Source organism: Gobio gobio, assembly GCF_949357685.1.
Source record: "Gobio gobio genome assembly, chromosome: 16".
Lineage (NCBI taxonomy): Eukaryota > Metazoa > Chordata > Actinopteri > Cypriniformes > Gobionidae > Gobio > Gobio gobio.
This window is the reverse complement of record NC_137109.1, coordinates 36,889,626-36,901,956: the sequence shown is the minus strand read 5'-3', so window position 1 is coordinate 36,901,956 and position 12,331 is coordinate 36,889,626. Positions and strand designations below refer to the sequence as shown.

Sequence of the window (12,331 nt, the reverse complement as noted above, 5' to 3'; positions counted from 1 at the left end):
TATCCCACCCACTAACAGGTGCTGTGATGAAGAGATAATCAGTGTTATTCACTTCACCATGATGTCATGCTTGATCAGTGTATACATATATTATATTATTAAATAGTCTGAAGCAGAAATAGGCTTCAATGTGTTTCCAACATTATATCTTAATATTCATATATGAGCATTGCTAAAACAGTAGATTTCATGACACTTTAACTAATCCAGACCAGATGCTACTATAAATGACCTTCGGACTGCTGATGTTTTTCCCTCTACTGATATCTTTCCTATTGAGCTCTTTGCGCATGCATGGTGCAAGGCTGAAGTGCAAACCCTTCCTCTATCTTTCACAGGAAACAGAGCCTGCAGAAAGTGCAGAGGTGTATGTCGGCAAACAGTCCGAAAAGAATAGGTGCTTAGTGACCCTGACAACTTGTAATGTGGACATTGTATCGAATACAAGCTATCTTATCATGAATTGTTTGTTCCTTTTGTACGACACTGCAAGTTAAAGACATTATGTGGAACAAATACTAGACTTGCTGTCATTCAACGGAGTCAGAGAGGGCAAAGAACTCATCCTGCAGCTGTCTTGCTGTACATGATCGGCGCATGCACACTATAAACCAGGGTGCCCCGTTGAAAGCGTGTAACTGTAAGAATGTTAAAGGCAGCTGAGGTTACATAGCGCGTGTGGCGCTCAGCTGGAACGTTTACAACCCAGCACACAGTGTTGCATTGGTTCCCTCCAACCATACAGCCTATTACTTAGGATAACCATAGCAAATCTGTTCAGTTCACTATAGTTTCTCTGGTAAATTGGGTGTGCCCACCCATCCACTGGAATATACACTTGTTCCTCTTTTTTTGTGATTAGCATTGTGAGAAATGCATTTAATTTACATAAACAAAATGGTATTTACCCTTCTTTGCCTGTTATCCTCATGAGTAGTCTGTCCTCAGAAAAGGTCGAGTTGACTCTTTCACATGATTTAATCTAATGTGAAGGACAGAAGGAACATTAGGTATTGTCGGTCATGTCCTACACTGCTGCATTATACATGGAACTTTTAATTCAAGGATTCTCCTTCAATAATTAAACTCACGCACTAAAATTGTATATCTTTAAATGACAATATTTCAGTTTGAAGCAATGTATTTCTCAAATGTTATGTGTATGTGTATATATACACCCTGTCTGTTTAATCATAGCCAACTTAAAGGGATAGTTCATCTGCTTACCCCCAGAGCATCCAATATGTAGGTGTCTTTGTTTCTTCAGTAGAACACAAATTAAGTTTTTTAACTCCAACCGTTGCAGTGTGATAGTCGTATAATGCATGTCAATGGGGATATTTTAGAGTATGAGAGCAATGAGAGCAAAAACACATAGACATACGAATCCATATTAAACCATGCGGCTCGTGGCGACACATTGATGTCTTAAGACATTAAATGATCGGTTTCTGTGAGAAACCGAACAGTATTTATGTTATTTTTTTACCTCTTATCAGACGAATGTCATCTAATGTTCCCAGCGCCATAACTTCCGGCGAATAAGGTCAAAATACTAGCGCGATCAAAGATATATATACGTCGATGCCTCATTCGACCGATCCGCGCAGGCACTAATGAGGAATCTAAGTATATATCTATGATCGCGCCGGTATTTTGCATGGACCTTATTCACCGGAAGTGATGACGCGGGGACGGATGAATGCAGAGCCATAGAAAAAAATGAAATACATTTTTAAATATGGATATTTTTCTTACACAAACGCATCGATTCGCTTCAGAAGGCCTTTATTAACACGCCGGAGCCGCGTGGAGCACGTTATTTGACGGACAGATGCATTTTTTATGGACTTCAAAAACTGAGCAACTATTACTGCTATTATAATGCTTGGATTAGCCAGAACATTTTTAATATAACTTTTTTTTCTATTTTATTCGTCTGAAAGAAGAATGTCATATATACACCTCGGATGACTTGAGGGTAAATCATGGGCTAATTTTCATTTTTGGGTGAACTATCCCTTTAAGGTGCAATATGTTACTGTCTGGCATATCCACTTATGTCCATAGGGGTTCATTATTATTATTAATATTTTTCATTATATTTATTTATGTATGTATTTAGTTATATGGTCACATTAAAATAGTCATTTATTTTTGCTTTATTTCAAATGAATTTTATTCATAGATGTTATTGTTTTACTTGTCCCAAGCTCAGACTTTAACTATTATGTGAATTATTATGTGATTAAAACTACTATAACAAACAAAGAGTGGCATTAACATAAAATATTTCAACATGTATTATGTAAAATGTATGTATTTGCTTACTTATTTTTATTTTATAGATTAAATATGAAAAAGCCCTGTTCCTTAGTCGTAAGTTTCCACAATAATACGTTTTACCAAGAAGTTGTCAGCGTCAATAAGGAGCATATTTGAAATGAATAGCGAGATTTGTAAAGAAAATAAATAAACGTAAGTTAAATATCACTAGTGAACAGAATATTTGTATTGTGCATTATTTCCAAACAAGATCTAATTTTGTGAATGTATGCAAAAACTATGACAATAATATTTATTTGTGGATTTAGGATACATATCTAGGATGCCAGCTTTGAAATCTGCCATTTTATGCTAATCGACCGTGTTTAAATTGTCAATTCCATAGCAGAATCCATATCAAACACAACACATAATTTGAGATGTGGTGGAAATGACATTGAGACAATGTTCATAAAAATGTAATACACTGTTAGAGATTGTTTCTAGACAAGCACAAAGTCCACAGTATACCAAAAGAGCCCATAATTGAGGAAACAACTGTATATTGCAGCAAACCTCATGAGTTGGCCGTTTGAAAGATTTCACGCAGTCACACTATTCATGTGTGTGATCTGTACGTGATCAGTGCATGATCGAGATTCACCAGGGCCACGTGCCGTGATGTTTGAGTGATATTCTATACTTAACATCCAACAATATTTGTCCCTGGCAGAGATGAGTCCTTTCAGAATAGGAACAGATTATTGAGCCATGCTAGCCAGGCTATAAATAATTATAAAGAATGGAATTAGTGGCACTGATCAGGGACGGTTCTGCTCAGTCATTACTCAGCATGTCTGGAAAGTTAAACTAAGGTCAGCGTTTACACATAAGATTGAACAGAGTGTTCCTAAGTGAATATCTGTGCATTGCTGTAATATGCTGTAAAAGTGAAGGAGAATCTTAATTAACATGTAAGCGGTGCCCGCTCAGGTTGTCTGGCCTGTCTAACTGTCGTTGTGTCTCTACAAAAGAGGTGTTCAAAAGCAGAATGCTAAAAGGGAAGTTCCCCTGTGGTGTTTGAGAGAAGCAAAGCTGGCAGGACCGCCTCTTTGTGGAAGAACTCTTACATAATCTCAGTTTGAACAAAGACGAAAACTTGTTGACTCCCTGAACGCAGATATTTAAGAAGGGAGTGTGGCGATCACAATTAACCCGGTAAACCACTAATGTAATCAAGTGACTCTTAGACTTTTGTGTTGTTCAGTTGTTTCAAGGTTTGTCTGATGAGCAACTTTGTCATTTGCTAACTCCATTAGAGTTTAGCTAATTTAGTCAAAGACGTGCCTTGTTTTATTATTCTAATAAATAATACTGTATTGGGGGGGGGAAATGGCTCGTTTGAAACCCTTTTCCTTATTTTTAACACTGCAATTACTTCCATATGGCCGCATGTGCATATTTAACTGTCAGTATAGCTTGCCCAGTCGTGCCCTAGATTTAGACCAATCACAGTTTAGCTCCAAAAGAGCCAACCAATGGCAGGACGTAGATCTTGTGGGTTTGGTGAAGGAGTGGCTCTGAAACATGAGTCCACATATGATGCAATTGGGCTTGACCTAGTGTAAGAGAAATAGTCATAACTTGTCATTTTGGTTAATTCTAAAACACTTAATCCATAAATGGATTTAATATTATGTCAATAAGCCAAGGTTTGGACCGGTAAAGCTGTAGTCTGTTTTATAATAACACTGTGTCACCAATGAACTGTAGTAACCTCCAGTAGTTAGTCTGCTTTGCTTTTTAAAGCAATCCCTGAAGGTTTGAATGGATGTTTTTGCATGCATGTTTTTGGAAACTAAAACTAAAACTATTAAAAATCTTTTTCGTTAACTGAAATAAAGCTGAAATTAAATCAAATGTAAATATTAGATGAAAAACTTAAACTTGAAAAGTTTATATTAAAATTAGAATAGAAATAGCCTATATATGTTTAAAGTTACCATTGAAACAAAATCAACCTTTTTATGGAATATTGCAGAATTTACTATAAAGGATTTCATCATGCACATCATTATTTAAAAATAATAATAATAATAAACATGTACCTTCTTAATCTTTAATCAAAATAACATCTCAGATGACGAGTTTACATGGCGTGAGGGTGGGACAATGTGTCACTCACATGACATCACAGCAATAGCAAACTATATAATCCAATCAATTTGATGGACAAAATCCAGCCCCGCCCTATAAGACCTGATATAGACTAGCACAACTTTACAGTCGCTTTGGTACAGTATTTCTCAGATCACAACTGAAATTCTCAAAACTACTTGTTCAACCTCCAAATCATCGAGTCACTTGTGCACATCATAAAAGCAATTTCTCATTGTTCTGAACAAATTGCAAATGCTTTGGTACAGTCATGCAACTGATTATGTGCAATTGTCTGCTGTTTCCTACATTGTCAATTGCTTAAGTCGTGTTTATCAAAATGTATTTTGCTGGTTCTCATTGAATAGTCTTACCCCTCAACACAGGCATTAGTTCCTTACAAAAGTCATTAAATGCAAAATGGTTGAACTTGTTGTCATAATGCGTAAGTATATTTCCTATACAGTTCTATTAGACTTGTGTGTGTGTGTGTGTAAATGTGTCCTGAATTGATGAATCGTGGAGGAGAATTTTGAATTTCAGTAATGAAGGGAAATGTAAAGGGCTCGATCAACCAATGATCAAGCAGTTTTCTAAAATACCTCAGAGATGCATCTCACGAAGCTTCAGTTGGCAAGCATAGGCAGACGACAACACAGTGTTACAATTTCTTATAATGGAAGAACAACAAGGAAACAAACAGGGTCAACCGCCGGAAGAAGAAGAGGAGTAAGAATGTGTGCTGAGTAATACTGTGCTGTATTACAGTAGTCCAATTGCATTTTACATTATACAGTAAATATACTTTATAGAGACATAATGTAACACACAAACACGTACATACAGTGTGTGTGTGTGTGTGTAGTCCTGTTTTTTCTTAATCTCTCAATGATATTGTACTGTTTTTTTGTTGACAGACCAACAGTAAGTGTAACTATGAATCCTCTCGTCTCTTGCAATCCACATCTCACATAGAGTAATGTGTAAATTCATACTGTTGAAATGTATATGTGCATTTTCAATCATTGTCATCAAAATCGTAGGTATAGTTTACTGTACTTATTGACAACATGACTAAGCATTTCGACTGTCTTGTGAACAATGACACAAGGACTTGTCCTTCTGATGGCACTGATGTGTTCCTTGACATAAATACTTTTGAGAGATGAACTAAGGAATGTGAGCAAGTTACAGGATTGTGTGGTGCTGTTTGTACGAATTGTTTTGAGAAAAGCACTGACTGGTTTGGTTTGCAAATCTTGATTCAAAGACAAGAAATGTACTAAAGGGACTGAGAGTCTACTGAAATTACTAACAACTAAAACTAAAATATAAATAAAAACAGAAATATTAAAAAAAACACTAATAAAAATGACAAAAGCATGACAAAATTGATAAAACTTCAATGAAAATATAAAACTAAAAGAAAATTCAAGACAGCCCTAATAATTAAAATATAATAGTGAAAAGCAGCCTAATATAGCCTATATATTGATATTATATACAGTTGAGTTGTTAATTGAAGCATGTCTTGATTTTGTTGCATTCTGCTTTTGGTCTTAGCCTGTCCCCAGCAGCATCCTTAACTCATCTTCCCCTCCCTCTTCTCTCTCTCTCTCTCTCTCTCTCTCTCTCTCTCTCTCTCTCTCTCTCTCTCTCTCTCTCTCTCTCTCTCTCTCTCTCTCTCTCTCTCTCTCTCTCTCTCTCTCTCTCTCTCTCTCTCTCTCTCTCTCTCTCTCTCTCTCTCTCTCTCTCTCTCTCTCTCACCTCACCTCACCGTTGTACCGTGCTGGGATTTCTATTCGCTCTTTTGCATATAAAAGGCCCCCAGCCACTCAGCATTCTCTTCCATTCCACTGCTTCAATTCAGCACCAGGCAACCAAACGAGCTGACTGCTAACTACTGAGAGTCGAGTTATGAGTCGAGTTTTCTAGATAAACTGCATTTTGAAGGTTTGGGCATATAGAGAAGGACTGAGACATTCCAAACTAACTGACTCAGTGAACAAAGTTATCTTATGGTGGACTGACTTGAAATTAATCAAACTAAACTTTAGCATGCAGATTATGTGATTCGTTTTGGCATACTGTGTTATCTGATAAATGTCGGGTAGTATAACGCGTAGATAGCGTAAGAGAGGTGAATTACAGGACTGTTTTATCGTTTAATTACTTTTTGTATGATTTTATAACAGTATAAGGCACGTGTCCCTGCTGTAGAAAAAGCCTGACTCAGGAATTATTTGACTTGTTCCTCGGCATAATGCTGTCTCTTGAGGCCATAGTCTACGCAGACGACTCTCATTTCTAAATGCTGTCTCGTCTCTTTCCCCATGAGCACTACAGTGCACTAGTTTCTCAACAAATTGATTGTCCCTTCCTTCCAAACACTGCATCACCTACTTTGACTGGCCTTTGACCTTTGACTGACCGCCACAAACCTTTGAATTGGATGTGTAGATATCTTTTTTAGTGATTCAACCAAGTGTGCACTACTCTTTTAAAAGTTTGTATAATATTTTTGTCAGAAATGTCTTCTGCTCACAAATAGGCTCCAATTACTTAATCAAATATACAGTACAACTACAGTAAAAATAGGCCTATTGTGAATATTAGCCTATTACAATTTATTACTGTGATGGCAAAGTAAAACTTTTCAGCTGCTATTTTTCCAGTCTTCAGTCACATCCGAAATCATTCTAATATGCTCAAGAAATAGGCCTATTTAATATTTTTGTGGAAACCATGATTCATTTATTTCAGGATTCTATGATTCAAAAAAAAATTTATGTGCAGTTTTTACTTGAAATATAAATCTTCTGTAGCATTATAAATGTCTTTATTATCAATGTAATGCACCCATGTTGAATAAAATGTATTTTAAGAAAGGTAGTGTGTCGTGTTAAAATTAGGGCTGTCAAAAGATTAATCGCGATTAATCGCATCCAAAATAAAGTTTGTGTTTACATAATATATGTGTGTGTACTCTGTTAATTATTATTTATATATAAAAACACACACAAGCATGTATATATTTAAGAAACAAATATTATTTTTATATATAAAACATGTATATTTATATATATTATAGGTTATATAAATGTATATACAGTATATACATGCAAATATTTCTTAAATATATACATGACTGTGTGTGTATTTATATATAAATAATTAACTTAAAAATAATAAATAATAAATTAAAATAAATTAAAATTAACAGAGTACACACACATATATTATGTAAACACAAACTTTTATTTTGGATGCGATTAATCGCGATTCATCTTTTGACAGCCCTAGTTAAAATATGTAAACATCTTTCATATTCATTTAGTAATTTACATGATTTAATTCAACTAATAAAAAAAGAATTCAATCTTTTTCAGCCTAAAAAGTGCACTTTGATTCCCCACTCAGATCATAGTGCAGATAAAGTAATGTTAGTATCTAGTGCCCCCTTGAGGGCAGTGCTTTTCACCAGCACAGGACAAATGAGACTCTTTAGTCTTTTTGTAGCACTTAAATATTGTATTTAATTGGTTGGCGACTATTTTCTAGTATGTAGTGTGGGTAAAATCTATATGAAATATGTGTATTAATGCATTAATATAGAATTGGACTTACTTGGCAAGTGTAAAAAGCTGAACATCACATGTGATGTTTTATTAACAATACATGAAATGACTGAACTTTGCAATTTGCATTAAATGACTGAACTTTACTACGTGTAAGTGTGGGAAATTCACCTCATCTGGTTACAAACACACAGAAGATCACAAGCAAGACTTGACAATCATGCTTTATTCTGGTTGATTTCTTTAAAAAAAGAATCAAATAAACAGCTCTCCTCTTTGAACAGAGATCACTGAAGCAATATGCCTTCTTCAATCAAAACCAAGTACTTTCTCCATGTCTCGCTGTATTTCCATAAGTAGTGAAACTAAACTCTATCTTTACATCTCTGTCTCTTCATTTAAATATTTATTGGTTTCAGTTCAAACAAAACTTCATTGATTGTCAACACAAAATCTAGCTTAGCACCAGTACAATAAAACTGTACTTTAGCCTGTTAAAATACTGTTCGCAGTGTGGGAAAACAAAACAACCTCAGGATAAAGGGATCATTATTTGTACATAGTCAAATAAAGCACCAACCATACAAAGCAATTTTCATATATCATTTGTCTGATACACACAAAAAAAGGTCAAATATATTAATGACTATTAAATTAAGCACAAACAACAATCAGTGTAAATAAAACACACCACGCGCCACAAAGCACGCTGGAATCTGGTACACCAGGAAAACACTGGAGAGGACCCCTTCCAGAAGCACTGGAAAGCAGTTCGAGACGGAATCTAGAAAAACGGCTCTAGAAAAACCTTTAAAAAAAAACACCCCCCACAGGCTCGTTTTTTCGTTGCTGTTTTGTTCACCACTTAACTGTCAATGTTGATATCGGCTGATATCTTAAAATTATCAGTGGACAAACCAACTGCTCATCAACCTGCCGATTTCCAAAGCAAAAAACGAAGCGACGTCGGATGTCACAGGAACACATTCCCGTGCCTGCTACGATACAAACAAAATAAAGAGACGGTGTTATGATCCTGGCAGGGCTGCAGTGGTGCTGAGGTAAGAAGGGCCGGGGTGAGGAACATATGCTGTAGGTTAGGGGGCTTCTGGGAGCCGAGAGAGGCTCAATGGTTTACACAGGAACCATCTGGCCCAAAGGCATTCCTGCCGCTGTTAGCTTGACGTAAGCCTCTTAGCTACACACATTTAGTTTACCAAGATAAAAAAAGACTTGGATTACCACTCCTTCTAAAGGACAGTCAATAATGAGCAAACATAAAAACATGTTAATGATAAGTTACAACCAGTTGCGTTCACCCTGATGTCAAGATATACATATATATTTACTTATACATATAGGTTTATAAAAAAAAAAAAAAAAAAAACTGAATTATTGAATACTGAAAAAACAAAACCCTTCAGAAGGAACCTGAAAGTTGCTTCCCAGTGGAGTCCGTCCCCAGCCTTTCTCTCTGGGGTGAGGGCATGGAAAAGTCGCTCCCTAGGGCCCCTTTCAATACTCAGGGCGTCTGTGAGAAAAGTGTCTGTGAGGAAATAGGACCTTTCTGGCTGATTCTGAACATACAAAGTGCTGGTACTGGTAACAGGCCATCGGTTGCAATGGACCTTGCACGACTGCGGACGGCACCTCGCTGCTCCCTGTTCAGATCCTAGTGGCTGCAGAGCAGGAGATGTACAGCAGGAGCCGCTATCGACTGCAGGGTCTGGCGTTGACCCCTGTATTGTCGTCCTCATCTTCTTGAAGGATCTGTATGGTGGAGCCTAGCAGTCCCTGTAACTCTGGCACGCAGCGCACCAGCTCCACCGCCTCCTCTCCGTCTTCATCGTCGCCCGGCTGGAGCACGTCCGGAGCGGTGCACGTTTGACTGATGGTGATCTGCTTCCACAGCTCTGCCTGAGCAATGCTGACCACCTCGAACTGTGGGTACCGAGCCCGGAAGATTCGTGCCGACATCTTTAGCCGTTTCAGCACGTCTGCCAGCAAGAACCAGTTACAAAAACTGTCGAGGGAAAAACAAATAGATTAGGTGTTGTCGTGATCATGTTTTAAAAAGTGTGCCGCTCTGCCGCTGCCACTCACCCCTGCGTTAGTGATACTTGGACATGGTAGCAAGGTAGGAGGGGCTCAGAGGAAAACTCAAACAGAAGACAGTCAGTATCAGCGTCTCTCTCCTTCACCTGCTCGCTCAAGTTGTCCCCACCTTCTTCCTCAGGCTGAGACAGCAGGAAGTCCCAGCAAGGTTCCTGTTCTGTCTCTGTATAAGTTCAGAACAAATAGAGACTAAAGTCAACCTCTAGTCACAAGACTCCACCACAGCGTGTTTAAAGTGCTTCTGCTACCCTCTAGTGGGCAGCTACGTCACTGAAAACTTGGATCAATTCCAGCTTGAATTAGGGGAAGCTTGGACAATCGATTGTGCTTACTTGTTGCACCACCATCATTGAGAAATTTGGAATGGAAGATGATAAAAAATTAAATACAATGAGGTCCGAGACCATATTAAAATCTGGGATCCAAAATGTAATGGAGAAGAAATGGTATGATGTAAAATGAATAAAGAAATATTTAATATTCTGCATTATTCATAGGTCACTAATCAAAAAAGCATATTGTTGGACATTTTTCTTGCTTCTATTCTCAAATCAAGCCAGACAATATGATTATCAGGCTGATGCCTTCTCAGTTGCATGTTAAAGCCAATACTGAACCAAACAGATATTCGTTTTTCAAATAAACTTTTTACTTACATTTTTTTGCTGATGGTAATGTGTAAGAATATTTTAGCGATTTAAAATGCAAAAAAAAATCCACAACACATTACCATTCAAAAATGTTTTTTTTTCCAATGTTTTTGAAAGAAGTCTCTTATGCGCACCTCTTCATGCATTTATTTGATCACAATTACAGTACAAACATTAATATTGTGAAATATTATTACAGTTTAATGAGTTTAAAGTTATCCATTTAAAAAATGATTTATTCCCATGATGGCAAAGCTGTATTTTTAGCATCATTACTCCAGTCTTCAGTGTCACATGATCCTTCAGAAATCATAATAATATGCTCAAGAAATTCTTACTATGTTAAAAACATATTCGTGGAAACCATGATACATTTCTTCAGGTTCTTTGATGAACAGAAAGTTCAAAGGAAATGCAATAATTTGCAATATAAAAGTTTTCTAACAATCTAAATTGCTGAATAAAAGTATTATTTTCTTTTTTTTTTAAACGCATACTAATCACAAACTTTTGAACGGTAGTGTATTTAACTTCAATTTCTTACCAAATACAGAGCTACTGTAGAAATCCCACTGTAGACTAGGATCTTGGTCTGTTCGTCCCTCTAAATCAGTGAAGTACTCTGTGGATAAACAAACATGAGGCCAGTTTAAATCTAAACAATGTTCCAGGTAGATTTTAGTGACCATTTTGCAAAACTATTTTGAAAATGAAGCCGTTTACCTTTGAGGAAAGTTTTCATCCCGGGACTCTGGGCTAGTTTAACTGCAGTCTGACCAGAGTAGGTTGCCAGTGTGGGATCTGCTCCATGATTTAACAGCATCCAGACTGCCGCCAGATTATCAGCTGCTACAGCATCATGAATTGGGCTACAAAGTTTGAAAGACAAGTCAGTATATAGTAAACTGAAATTCCCTATCTAAAATGTAGCTTATTGTTACTGCAGATGGGCTCAGACATGGCAAATGTCTTATAGGAAGTGGTAGGAGGAAGAATAGTTTCATACAGTATGGTAATTGGACCAAGTTTGTTGGACACATTGTAGCTGTGGGTGGACAAACATAATCTTAGTTTGTAGAGTCCAATTCTAAAAATACATCTCCCAAATCTAACACAGCCCGAGTAGCCCAAAGCCGTTTATGGGGCTGAACTGAATTTGGTGCCTTTCAGTGGGAGTAAGTACTTTTGCTAAATATTTCAAGTATAAATAATCCGCAGATTCTGTCTGTATCATCCCATCATACCCTGACTGTAACCTGCTGCTCACCGCGTTCCGTCCTGTGCGCTGCAGTTAACATCTGCGCCGTGCTTCAGCAACACCTGTACAATGTGCGTCCAGCCACGTGCACAGGCCTCATGCAGTGCTGTGTAACCTGCATTGTCACGGCGGTTCACCTCCCGCACATCCTTTTCCAAGCAATATAAAACCACATCCTGAAAATAAACATTTATATAAATAATGAGCAATTGATCCAACATTCCTATTTTTAAGGTTTATTTTTACAGAAGGGTTTCCCAAACTGTGGTTTGTGAGGGACCTGCAAGGACTTGATGTAATTAATGATT

General features: G+C 37.1%; 1 protein-coding gene across 1 annotated transcript in view; it reads right to left on the bottom strand.

The window, feature by feature from the left end:
* Positions 1-8,205: 8,205 nt before the first annotated feature.
* bcorl1 (BCL6 corepressor-like 1) overlaps positions 8,206-12,331 on the bottom strand; it is a 29,280-nt gene continuing 25,154 nt past the window's right edge. The window contains exons 8-12 of the mRNA XM_079838409.1: positions 12,033-12,199; positions 11,489-11,634; positions 11,310-11,387; positions 10,104-10,278; positions 8,206-10,023 (exon numbers count right to left, since the gene is read on the bottom strand). Of these exons, the coding sequence (XP_079694535.1) occupies positions 9,711-10,023; positions 10,104-10,278; positions 11,310-11,387; positions 11,489-11,634; positions 12,033-12,199 (879 nt within the window). The 3' untranslated portion in view covers positions 8,206-9,710. The remainder of the gene's footprint in view (positions 10,024-10,103; positions 10,279-11,309; positions 11,388-11,488; positions 11,635-12,032; positions 12,200-12,331) is intronic.